The 13,768-nt window shown below is 35.8% G+C and overlaps 1 protein-coding gene across 1 annotated transcript in view; it reads right to left on the reverse strand.

Moving 5' to 3' along the window:
- Positions 1 to 13,768, reverse strand: part of FGFR1OP (FGFR1 oncogene partner) — a 22,266-nt gene that overhangs the window by 4,058 nt on the left and 4,440 nt on the right. Inside the window, exons 2-7 of the mRNA XM_009995657.1 lie at positions 9,588 to 9,641; positions 7,654 to 7,708; positions 6,931 to 7,019; positions 6,320 to 6,454; positions 5,553 to 5,633; positions 1,000 to 1,217 (exon numbers count right to left, since the gene is read on the reverse strand). Coding sequence (XP_009993959.1) covers positions 1,000 to 1,217; positions 5,553 to 5,633; positions 6,320 to 6,454; positions 6,931 to 7,019; positions 7,654 to 7,708; positions 9,588 to 9,641 — 632 coding nt within the window. The remainder of the gene's footprint in view (positions 1 to 999; positions 1,218 to 5,552; positions 5,634 to 6,319; positions 6,455 to 6,930; positions 7,020 to 7,653; positions 7,709 to 9,587; positions 9,642 to 13,768) is intronic.

The raw sequence follows: 13,768 nt of genomic DNA on the forward strand, positions 1-13,768 counted from the left end.
TTCAACCTTTCTGAGACGATGTTGCAAGCTTAGCTTGGACGATCTCTCACTCTTTCCTTAATAACTATTCACTCCCTTCCTCTCTAATGCACCCTTCTTACAGGAATGAGCAAAACTCCCATAAGGAATTTACCTTTTTGCAAGTCAAGTGTCGCTGGCCCCTCCTCTACTTTACTCATCCCTTGGGACTCAGGCATGGAGCACAACACACCACAAAGGGATTTCACCTGAAGAACATGTTTATTTTTCTCCTCTAGAGGAGGCTAGAAGTAGAGCCAGCTCAATTACAATTAGGTGGTAGCTCATTTGTTATTAACATATTAAGCAAACCTTATTATGGAACACTACTGTATCACCTAGACCACCATAACATTGTGAGGTACAAATTACTAGTTAGTGGACTGTGACAGACACACCTGATTTGGATATATTTTTTCTGTAGGGAGTCTCTCTACTAGGAAAAAGTTCTTATTTTACTGAATAATTACGTCTCTTTCTTGGATGGTCTTTCTAAAGTTTTAGTCAGTTTCAAGTACTTACCTTATTCTCACAGCTCATGGGGTCAGGTTACACATTCACCAGATTTTTTTGTACTCCTTACAAAGCTAAAGAGTTATCTGAAGCACTATCCCTGTCATTGTCCACTGTCTGTACTGATCACCACTGCAGCCCTGCTGCAAGAAGGGACACTGATATCTGTGGCTCACACGTGTTCCTTTCACCAAACAAACAGGCTGGAGAAATTATACTGTCTACCAGAGGCAACCTAAAGTGATACAGTTTTTTCCATTCACGGCACATCCAAGAGATCCCAGACAACACTGTGCATTTCAAAGAATAAACTCATAGAAATGCACATTTAAGAAATAAAATATTCCCAAACAGATCTGAACACTCACAGTTACAAAGTGCGAATATGCAAACATCAGCTAACTCTCAAAGGTCTGCAAGCATGCTGAGGACAAAAGAAACCTGTATTAAGTAGAACAACCATCTTACCAGCCATAAGTTCTTTCTGGCTTGGGTATAGGATCATCGAAAAAAGAATCTCCCTCTACATCATCTTCATCCACATCTGGATCACTTTTTTCTTTGGTATTTAAGTCTTTGTTTTCTAGTTGAGGATCTAGTTTTGTTTCATTAGGCAGAAAATGAATACTTCTTTTGCTTGTTTCCCCTGATGAGATACTTGTATCACTTTGAGTGGTTTCAGTCGCCTTGAAAGATAAAGAAAAAAACCCTCACTGAAAGGAATAAGTAATTTATCTTGAAGGAAACCCATATAAACTGCATTTCTGTCTCATAATAATGTAATCAGTAATATAAACACACAACATGTAACATACAACTAGCATCACCTTTTAAAAAATTATCTGAATTTTTTTAGTTCTTCTCAGGAATTTATCATCATCAGGAATCACACAAGAGGAAAAAAGCTGTTTTATCATTTTAGAAAAGAAGTGTTCTTTATTGTTGCTGCCATTAAAAAATGCTGTTCCACTCTCGGCACGGCTTTGCTATCTAGATTGCTTCTGCTATAAAATTAACCAATTTTAAGAGATATTTGTCATCAAATAAAGGAATCTACATATAGAGTGATTCTTAATTCCTAGCTTTCAAGACAGGGGGGGTTGTTTGTTTTAGAGCCTGAAAGTTATGTGGTGCTTTGTTAGTATTATTTTGCAACATCTCAATAAACAAATATTGTTAGTTACAGCCACAGTCTTCAAATAAATCAATTTAAAGCTACGTATATTACTCTAACTTTCATATGAAGTGGTAATCTCTACAACTTAATACTAGGTTTTCAAGTGACAATCATAAGACAACTGCAGTTAATTACGCCCTCCCAATACTAAAAACAATAACGATGCAAACAAGATATTTTAAAAGTACGTAACTTTCAGTCTTTATATCATGTTTATGGCTCAGTCCTACAGACACTCAAGCTTGTAAGAACTATTACATATTCTAACTTTAGGATCAAGTAACACAGGTCAAGTAATATCTTTTCAAAACTTTGTGACCCAAAGAACAGTATCCAAACGTACCTAGATAATCAAGCTATTACGAAAGAATGGATTTTTATTTTTAAACAATAGCATTTTGCTACCTAGCAAGCTGTAATGCAATGTTTATCTTCCCCTAGTTTTATTAAAATTAAGCCAGTGAAAAGATCTATTCATTTCACTAACTTTCTTCCTGCACACTCAGAAGCACCTGTTTTTAAACAAAACAAACAGTTTGGTTGGTTTGGTGCATCCATGTAACTAATATGTAGGTTGTACTGTATTAAATATTTCTTTATCAGTCATTAACTTTTATTCAGAAGGTTGAAGTAAAATTTTCAGACTGTAGGCCATGGAAATTGAAAAAGGCCCACTAAGGTCATTTTATTTCAGTCACAGAACCACATGCAATTGCTAGCAGCAGCAGCTCAGTTCTTCTAGGGTAAGAAAAAGTATTTACACCTGTGAGTAGCAGCAACAATATTTTTTCATTTCTTTTCCTAGAGGAATGTAATTGTTGGTGAAAAATAAGAGCGTAGCGATACCCTGACTGGAGTAAAAAGAAATTACAGCTACTTTCTGTTCTGGGCCCTGAGAGAGTGAGCTGCTGCTATATCATTTCAGAAACTAGAAGCACAACAGTTGACCTTGGCTTAAATCATGTATTATGAAGAAAGGAAAGTGTGGTTTCACACTTGCACCTAAACAAAAGTAATTCTTTACTGCTGCCAAGAGGTCTGGTCTTGGTTTCTCCTAGCACACTTTCTATGTTACACCTTGTGGTTGCCAAGTCATAGGCATAGCCAGTTCAGCTCACAGGTTTGCTGAAAAAACACCAGAGTGTCTCAAGTTTCAATCAGGAAGTCTAGACTGTTCAGGAACTTCCATCTTGCTCCAGCTGGGACTAGCTAAAACTTCCTCCTTCCGCATTGTTTTTCCTCCAAGTATGTTGCATGGGCAGAATGTTCTCCTGTCCTGCCTTTGCCAAGGAGAGAGAGAACCAGAATAAATGAATAAATAAATTTGAAGAACTGTAGTCCCATTAAGAAATCCACTACTTATTCTTAAAGGACTATGTAGTCCAAATAACAGCTCTTGCTGTTTCTATGAGAAAACACCCATACAGAAAGCAATCTTTTCCTGTTTCTGAGATACATAGTTTCATGGAGGACTCAGAAACGTATTTTTAAAAGAATTCCCAAAATATGTTTGCTTATCTCCCACTGCAATTAAATTATTATTTGCTCACCATAGAAGATGGGTATAAGGAATATAAAAAGCCCAATCATAAATTCCAGTTTGTTGGAAATTATATTCTAGTTACACCCTCTTAAGATCAGAAACTGCATGTAAATGAAAATGTTCTTATCACTACTTTTGCTGCTTCTGCACTCCAAAAGCACTCAACTGTGGTGTTCCAACAACACAAAACTCTCCTTAAAAAAAAGAAAATGTGGTTCAGTGCATGATCTTTTACCACACTTCAATACTACTTGCTCTGAATTAAATACTCCTAGTTGGTAGTTTCTCTAAAACTAAGACCTCAGAATAAACCTTAGAATCACTTTCTTGTGTCCATATACTTATGGTCATATAAGTATATACACATTCAAAAAATGCCACTATCAACTGGACCAGTCACAACAACTATCATTATGCTAAAGTCAGTCAGGAAGAGAAGCATGAGTATCTATAGGCTAGCGAATTGAAACAGTCAGTAACAGTCTGAAAATTCTCATGACTTCAGCACAGAGAGGAATACAATGAGCTGAAATATAGTATCACTTCTGGAAAACAGTACTAAGCTTTGGAAATCATTCAGACATAGTTTATATTTCTTTTCTATGCACTTAAGAAGTCACTATTTGACCTGAGTACCAGGGTTTGTTTTGTACAGGCCCAAACAATTGTGATAGAAAAACTAAGACTGCAATTTTTTCTTGTTATCATCTTAAACATGAAGAATGACTAACTACTTCATGATACCTTCTCTAAAGGAGATATTCCAGGCATAACTTAAAACTCATTCTTATTGATCTAGTTTCCTAATGAAACAAGTCTTAAAATACTATACTCTGTTTGTGTGTCTGTCTTCCCCTAATGTATTTTGGACTGACTGGGTAAGTTTAATCACTGCAAAAAAGGTAGAAGTTTCCAAAAAAACACAAGAACATTGCAATGCATGACTAGCATCGCAAAAAGCTCTCTTAAAAACAGACATAAAGGAATAAGATTCACATCAGACAGAGATTGGATCAACTTTGAGATATGTGCATGCACACTCAAAAAACCCCATATGAAACCTGGTTCAGTTTACAAGCTACTGTAACTATGTTTTTCCTCCTCTAGACAACAGTTCTCTTCTTGAGGAAATGCCATATAACAAACACTTAGCTCTTCTCTTTCTGACCTAGTTATTTCAAGTAATTAAAACCTGAAGATGAAAGGTGGTATAAGCAAGGGAGAATGGGATGTTTGACTTCCAACTCACGATCATGATCTACAAAAGTAGAGGTTCAAGTATGAAGCAACATTATTAGTAAGAGCAATACTTAATCAGCATTTAGATGTTTTAATTAGATTTGTTTTATTTTAAAAGCTGGTGCCAAGCAAGGATTAGCTTCTCCTAAAGCAGGTCTGAAATTATTAGAATTTCCACTCAAAGGTCAGTTACAGAAATATTAGCTTTTAAGACACTATTAAAAAACACAGCAATTAATAATGAAACTTAATCTTGAAACTTGCTTTTCAAGTTATTTGTTTTAGCATGGCAAAAACTTAAAAGAATTGCAATAAAATCAAGTAGTTCCACACAGACTTGTCCTTTTCTTTCATCCTTCTCATTCCCTCTCCCAAATGAATAAATTAACGAAAAAATCCATGCAAAGTTACATTTCTCAGCTTTCATTAGTAAGTTGGAAAGCTTCTAAGTTATTTCCAGTAATCTTGAAAAAAGCCATTAAAACTTTTTATGGGATCACACTATGTAAGTCATTTAAACAAACTTTAATACCTGAATTAGGGCTGTTTTGCTTTGTTTGCTGTTGTTGTTGGTTTTGATGTTTGGTTTGTTGGGTTTTCTTTTTGTCTTTTAATGGGGTGCAGCAGGTAGATGGCTTCTTGTGGAAAAGAGGCTTAAGTGATCATGGCCCTTTCCACACCCTACACTTTCCCATAATTCTCAACCTGTAGATCAGTTCCAGTCAAACATAAAGGAGTATCAGAGGCCTGAAAGATGTTAGTTTATACATATTTTGTGCTAATAGGAAGCAACAGAGAAAAGAAAGCCACAAGCCCCACCAAAAAGACAGCTGTATCCTAACACCTCATCCGTCTCCAGCAGCAGTCAGCTGCCTGATAAACACACAAGTTAGGTCCAACCTGTCTGTCTCTCACCAAGACTCTGTGTATGTGCTGTCACACATGCAAGAAAGTCACAGGACTTTGCAGATCATTTAAGCAAACACCATCATATTTGGAGCTCTCTCTTTCACTTTCTCATGTATGTTATATAGCTTTTTCATTATATACAATCAATCTTACCTTATTTGGTATAGGTTGTGTACTTGATCTTCCACCAGATGATTTCGATTTGGGGCACAGGCTGTCACTTAGAACTGGACCCTAAAAGTTTCATATAAACAATAATTAAAAATATATTGAATTCTGCCATAACACTTTCAAACAAGAAACACAGCTATCTAACTCACTCACACAGTATGCAAACTGTCACTCTGTGATGTTAGGAAGTGTATCACAACTATTTAGGAATTTAATCTTTTGTTGGGGTACTGAATTCATATGGGGTGCAGAGAACTTTTTTTGGAGCCAGAATCATGACAGACACTAACGAAATACAATTGGTTGGATTTAGCTGATAACTAGGTACATACTTCATTAAAATATTATTGTCATTGCCTTCAGCTAGTTCAGTACTTTTGTATCTTTATTTTTAAATAAATGTTTTCAGAAAACAGATACAGCTGAAACTATCCAAACCATACTAGAAATTAGAAAATAAGTGACAGTGTTTTGTATCATTTATCTGTATTCACTCAGTTACTATGTTGTAGCAGATTATTATTAAAGAGTACTAGGGTGGCATTAAAAGTAATACAACAATCATAATCTTTATTTTTCAGCATTGCTTTCTGATAACTTACATTGAACGCATTTCCTATTATACCAACTATAATAAAGACTTGATACAGTATAATAATACAACAGTAGTGCTTTATTTTTCATCACTGAAATGAAATTTAATAAAGAATTGTGAAGTAAGAAAGAAATAACACAGTAACACTACTTACTTCTCCACTGCCTGAAATCTTTTTCCGCTGACATTTTCTAACAACCTCCAACAACAGGGGACCACTCACAGTACCTTCTGGCTCTCCAATTCCCAAATCTTGAGCTAAGTTTTCTCGATCATCAAGGCCATTTAGCTATGGGAAAAAAAACAAACACAAAAACAAAACACACAAAAAATCACGACACAGAAATAACTGTCAGAAAACACAATACATACCTTGTAATATAAGTCCTAAAGCTTTTTAGTCTTATTTAACACAGCAATATTTTTTACTAAAAAGTGATTATTTAAGACTTCCTGCTTCATGTGGAGTACAGTAATGATAGTCTGTTGCATCATTTACTTCTGATCTGTACCTGAACTTGTCACAGAACATCCACAGTTGTTTTAAATATGCAAGCATTCATCATTAGCATGCTTCAGGATTTAGGGTTTATATGGTCAAGTTACTTTAGCTTATCACATTTAAAAGTGGATCCTAGGACACTTGGCTAGTTGTTCCAGCAAATTCATAGATGATGGGGAGTCAGCATTCCTTTGCATATAGAAGTAAATCAGCATGCACTACAATCAACCAGCATAGATACTAATAAAACCAGTATATCTTACTGTGCTTGATTCAGGCTGAAAAACAGCCAATGTAAAATCGAGATTGAAAAAGCGTAGAAATTCTGCAACAAGACCTGCTACCAAGCGACCTGAAAAGGAAATGACAACAGTAAAAGTACACAAGACAGAAACAATTCTTGCTTCAAAGATTTAACATTAACATGGTTTCAGTATTAACATGTATGTTGATTCAGCATGCCCACAAACATAATTTTGACATTCAGCAAACTACCACCACATTTGTATACCAATTCCCCAATTTCTATCTTTGTCATAATATCAAAACTGTATGTCAGCAATACTGCAGGAGCACAAATAGAGACTGCTTAAAACATTCAGGTGTAAGATCTTTTTTTTTAACTCTTCAGCTGTTTTAAAGATATATTTTTAACAATCCTCCTATGTTTGAATTATGTACTGTAACTCTACAGTGAGTTTTCACTGGTGGCTGTTTCTATTGTCCAGAAAGGCTCTTAGTTATTATTCTAACTCATCATGCAATATTAATTTAAATGTATTAGTCACCTCAGTTAAAAATACAACTTCAGTAATAACTTCAAAAATTATAGATTGAATTCTACTTGGAATTAATAGTAATTATAATATTTGACAGGAACAAAAGTATCCTTTATGATATGATGATGGTACTGTTAAGATACAAAGATTTAATCCTTTGTTCCTTATTTTTATTATTTTGAGAATTATACTAAACAAAGAACTTACCATCTTTCGTACCTAAAAAACTTTTCAAGCTTTCATTTACAAGAGGTGCTTTGTTCTGCCAAAAAATAAAAACCAAACAGTAATGATTATCCTCATACTACCAAGAAACAGAAAACCATATCAAGTTGGTATTTTGATCTACATTCTTCCATGATGATGCTTGCAACTCACCTCTTCAAAATCTACCTTTGTATTAATTCTACTACCTACAAGTAAAAGCTCCACAGCCATACATTTACTTAGGCAAATTAAAATTGTACCAGTGTTTCTATTAAGAGTAATTCTACCGAAATTCTTAAAAACTTACTGATTTTTATTTACTTAATGATTAAAAACATAACTTAAGCAGTCAATTTTGTAAATTGCTCCTCTGATACAATGCCAAGTTAGTTTAAGGAAATTGAGTCCCATTAGAAAAACAAAAAGGGAATTTACAAATCATGTAGACAAAGTGTGGACCATGCTAACTAGTGGTTCACAAACCACTAATAATCTTCTCTTAGTAAAAATACCTTCAGAGATATTATGAGCATGTTTTTTCTCCCTTGTTAAACGTGCCCTGTTCAACATTTATTTTTAAATAGAGATAAAGCAATGTACTGTGTTTAAGTTTGTCAAAACTGTTCAAGGATTTTTCAAACCAAATTCTACATGTTTTTTCTACTATAGCAAAATATCCTGGGTAATAACATGACTCAAATGATCTGTTATAGGTATTTATCACTACAGTCAGAAATGCTAACACACACGTGGAAGTGCTGAATGCAGAAAGAAATATATCTTGCTTAATATTTAGTAATTCAGAGTAGTGATAGATATTAATATATTTCCAGCATCTCTACAGTAAAAAATTAAGATATCATTATACATTTAAGCCATTTGAAAAAAGCATGAGCTGAGATCAGCTGTAGCAAACCTCTCTTGGGTCCTATTACTCTCCATATAGTCTGGAAGGTTGTTCTCTTGGTACTCCATAGTATGCTACAGCTTTGTGGAAAAGATGACACTGTGCTGTTATGTAACTCTTCCATTATTTTTTCTTCAGCAATCTTAAGCTAGATTTCTGTATTATGGAATCTCATACCATAGAAGAACTACTTCCGCTCCATACTAATGTCACATAACATCTACTTCAGTTGTGCAATTTTCCAGAAAGAGCATGAACATCTAACCAGTGGAGGAATAGGTCAGTTTTCCATTCCTCTCTTTTGAAATAGAGCCTGGCCATAGAGCATTCTCTCCTCTATAGTTCTAGAAAATGGAAAGACAGAGGAAATGAGGCAATGCCAGAAGTAGAAGGGGTCACAAAACTAGTGTCTGCAGACTATGGCAATACTGTTACTTCATCGTGCTAGCACCGCATAGTCTTCACATTACCTGATTGTCAAAGTGTCACTATACAGTCCATCTCTTAATTTAGAAATCCTCCTTAAATATAAGCAAAATATCCTGAAATAAGCCTACAGTATTCTTATGAGAAATACCAGAGGCATTAGCATACGTGGTAAGTTACTGCATTACTTTCACAATACACTTGTCAAAAAAAACTCACTATAATATTTTGCACTTCAAAAGATATTATTCTGAATTGATAAAATCTTGCAACAGTCAACTAAATTTTGTGTTAGAGAAGTACGTCATGGAAAAGATACTTAATTATTGTGGTCAAGTGGTCAGGAGTGATATAAAACCTGCAGACATAATTATTTAAAGTTAGTTTCAAAAGGTTATGTAATAATTCCTATTTCTAAACATCAGGAAACACCCTGGTAGTCCTGGGTTATGTTCTTTAAGCATCATGCTCTCATGCAGTGCAAGACATTTTATTTGGTTACACTTCACAGATAGGAAGTATTAAATCTACTATATTTAATTCCACATGAAGAACTACCAGGATGATGATTGCTTAAAAAAAAATTGTAAGGTTTCCTTACCTCTACTTTCTCTTGTTCTTCTAGTGCCAAAAAAACAGCTGCTCGCAACTCTGCCTGCCAAATAAAAAAATAAATAATAAAAGCTCACAGCATTTCTACAAGCACTGTCCTCCCTATGCAAATAGGATGCAAAGAGCCAGCAAGCAGCTTAATAGCTATTTGTTCCTCCTCAAGCAACTTGACATTGATTGTAATCTACATCAGTGCAATTAAAACACCTAAGATGACACACAACGTTACTAGAGGTTGAGAGAGAAGTTTTCAGTCTGAGAACAAGTCACGGGGGGAATTTGGTACTATGCTATCTAAATTATTTCAACACAAAAGATTCCAAATTACCTACATTATCTCCTACTAGTTTCTTCTAGTTATAAATCCAGATCTTTCTTGGAACACCTATGCTTCATCTACAGTTCATTCAGGAAACATGAACATATACATTGTGACAATACCCTTTAAAAAATTTAATGTTAAGAAAGACAAATTCCTGTGATTTCTTGTTAGATCACATTCAAAGAAACCATACCTCAAGGAAAAGGGATCATGATTCTGGCCATTCAAATATTCCTGTACCTAGGTTTTACCTAACTGAATTTCAGTATCTTAGTATCAAGGATCAGAATTCTTCTAAGGACTAAGCCTTGCCTACTCTTTAAAAAAAAATATTTAACACTAGTTTCTCTGCTTCTTTCATTGAATATATCAAATGGGCAACAAACATACTTTACATTTGATGGAGTTTGCCACTTTAATTAAAGCTTAATCTGATATTTTAAAGTAGACAATAGATAATACTTCAGTAATAAACTATAAAAGACAGTGCTAGTCTGTAAACCAGTTTTCTCAAGAGCAAAGAACACAACCTTTAAAAGAAGCACAACTAAGAACAATACAAAGAGCGTCTGGATTTTCTCACATATATTTTGAAAGGTAACTAAACATCTGTAACTGTTCCATCCCACAAAAAAATTCCTTCCATTGGAAAAATAGAATAAACACTTCCTTTTACAACATAACTGCCTTTAGACACCTTTTTAAAGGTCAAAATGCCATACAAAAAAACCTTTAAATATTTACCATCAAAATAAGTGAAAAATGCTTACCACAATTGTATGCAATGGTAATATTGACATTGTAGTTACATTTTTTGAGATGCTTTCAATCAGCAAATCCTCTTACAACCCATTAATTTAAATACTATTCTTACAGAAACAGCTTACATTTACCTTTCCCACCAATATTTAACAACTTCTTTATTTAGTATTATGTTACTACAAAAACTTGAAATGGTTGCAAGGCTGACTTTCTTTTCCACTGATGCCACAGAAACCAAGTATACTTATTTAAGAGTACAAGAAGAATAACAGCATGGGTGAAACAGACTGGCTATGACAACTATTGAAAATTAAAGACAACAGCCATTACATATGGGTAGGGGTAAACCCCATTTAGGTTCTGGATCATGAAACTGTAGAACAAAGTTGTCTGAAAGTAGCTGCCGTTACATCAGCTGATCCAAAGTCTGAACTGTTTGAGATTTTTGGAACAATATCCCAACTGTCATTTCACATAACTGTGATTTTTTTACCTGCTCCTCTCCTCTTAAGTCCAACCCAGTGGCTTTTAAATATAGATGGAGATGCTTTTCTTCCTCTTCTCATCTATTCCATAGAATCACAGAATGGTTTGGGTTTAAAGGGACCTTAAAGATCATCTTTAAGGGACAGGGTGGTCCCTGTATGGGCAGCGACACCTCCCACTAGACCCTTACAGTGAAGAATTTCTTCCTAATGTCTCTCATAAATCTGCCCTCTTCCAGTTTGCAACTGTCAGCTCTCATCCTATCATTACACGCCCTTGCAAAAAGTATCTCCATCTTTCCTTCAGACCCTTTCAGGTACTGCAAGGCCACTATAATGCTTCCCCGGAACTGCATAAAATCATGTTGTACTAGTGAACAAAGGCATCACTGTGAGCTTATTTCTAAAAAATTAGTTTACAGCCTGATATGTTGTATCTACCAAGTTGATTATACTTGACTTCTAATCCATCCAGGGCTGTCTTTACCCATAGTGCATCATACCAATTCAGATAAACATTGACCATGTAATTTTATTTAATGTATCTACTTCAAAAAATCTCCAATCCATTATTATAGTTAGCTTTTTAGCTTCATTTGTCTTGAAACAATGGTCAGTATTCATTCTCAAGTATATCAAAACAGTTGTTTAATTTAATGTGTAGACCTCATTCAGTTCTACCACATAATAAATACTGACACACTGGTTTTGGCTTGTATGGGGGTTCTTTGGTTGTTTGTTTTTTTTAAATGCATGGTATAATCTGATTTCAACTAAAAGCTGAAGATTTACGATGACTTGTTCAACCTTAACTCTTCTGGAAGAAAAATGGCTTCTTGTCAGGTACTAGCAGAACAAATTCCAGAAGTCATTCATCCTACCAATTAACAGACAGCCAAAACTGTGTGCCAAGTAAGGTTTACGGCTAAGAAAAAAGCACCACAAATTCCTCAAATAAACAGCCTTAATCATAAGCATACCAATTATTAAATAGTAACTCCTTAAGTAGGATGCAGTTTGCATTTGTCTAAGTCATTTGCGAATTTGCAGTAAGGATACTTTACACCATATTGGATATTACACATTTCTAGCATTACAGAATAGCAAAAATTACAATACATATATTTACACAAAACTCAAAGAATAGGCAACCATAGTACAAAAACTTCCATTCTACGTGAAGGCAGGAATTAAGAAACTACAGCTCACATGTTCAATATGACCCAATTGGATAGTAGGTGTTTTTTTAAAATTATCATTTCATTATCACCATACTTTTATTCATTAAAACTACATGAGAGATTAACAGGTGGCCCAAAAGGCCTGTTTGACACAACTAGAAAACCGTCTCCCTACTCTAAATAGTTATGTGAGCTAGAATCTTAGAATCATAGAATGTGTGGGGTTGGAAGAGACTTTAAAAGGTCTTCTAGTCCAAACCCTCTACAGTGTGCAGGAACCTGTTTAACTAGATCAAGGCAACCTGTTCCAGTGTTTCATCACCATCATTGTAAATAACTTCTTCCTAATATCTAATCTAAATCTACCCTGCTCTAGTTAAAGACCACTGCCCCTTGTCCTATCACTATACACCCTTGTAAACAGTCCCTCCACTGCTTTCTCGTAGGCTCCAATCTCCATCTACTTGTGGAATTTAAGTAAGAATTATCCATTTGAAATGCAAGAACAATACATTTCAAATAATACTATTTTGTTGAAAAGTATAACAACCAGCCCAAAATCCAACGGTCTTTACACACACAAAGATGCTCTCACTTCCATCAACCCTTTCAGCTGCTGAACTGTTCATGAAGTATTAGCAATGATCATCTACCTCTTGAATGCTTAAAATGGAACACTGGGGATAAACGCCACCATCCTTAAATCTGAAACTCACACAATTTCTCCTTGAGCTTGGAAGGAAATTCAGTTCATATGCTTCCATATCTGGATAGCTCTTCACTGTATATAATAGCTATTGCTGGAAGCTTCTAACTTGAACAAGAATCCATAGAACTAATGTTCATATCCTTTCTAACACATACTCAGGATACAACACAGGCTCAGAAGCAGTGTATGCTCCACTACAACACTGAAACATTTTCTTAACATTGCATTATTTGTTCCTTGTAGGCAGGCATTATCCTCAGTTTCCAGGTGGAGCAAGCACCCAAGACATAGCTCAAGCAACCCATACTTTAAAAGAACAATGTTGAAACAGCGACCCTCAAGGACTCCTTCTTGAAATTTTCCATAGCGGTATATCATATCGAAGCGGAAAGAAATTCTACCCACCTCGTCCCACAGCACCCAGAAGCTGCTTTTTCCCAGCAGGTCTGGCAGCCGCAGGAGCGCTCACACGGCCACAACGCACCTCCCTGCGGCGGCCCAGAGCTCCCCTCCGCCTCCCCGCCCGGGCGGTCCCACAGCTCCCGCGGCCGCGCCGCAGCCTCACGCGGCGGTCAGGCCTCGGGCCCCGGCTCCGCGCCGCGCACGGACCAGCTCCACCGCGCAAGGCAGGCTCTGGCTCCTCAGCATGCCCCAGGCCAAGCGGCCAGGGCCACGGGTAAAGCAGGGGCCACCGCCAGGCCGTAAGCCAAG

The sequence above is a fragment of the Chaetura pelagica genome, unplaced genomic scaffold, assembly GCF_000747805.2.
Source record: "Chaetura pelagica isolate M959 unplaced genomic scaffold, ChaPel_1.0 scaffold954, whole genome shotgun sequence".
In the NCBI taxonomy this organism is placed as follows: Eukaryota; Metazoa; Chordata; class Aves; order Apodiformes; family Apodidae; genus Chaetura; species Chaetura pelagica.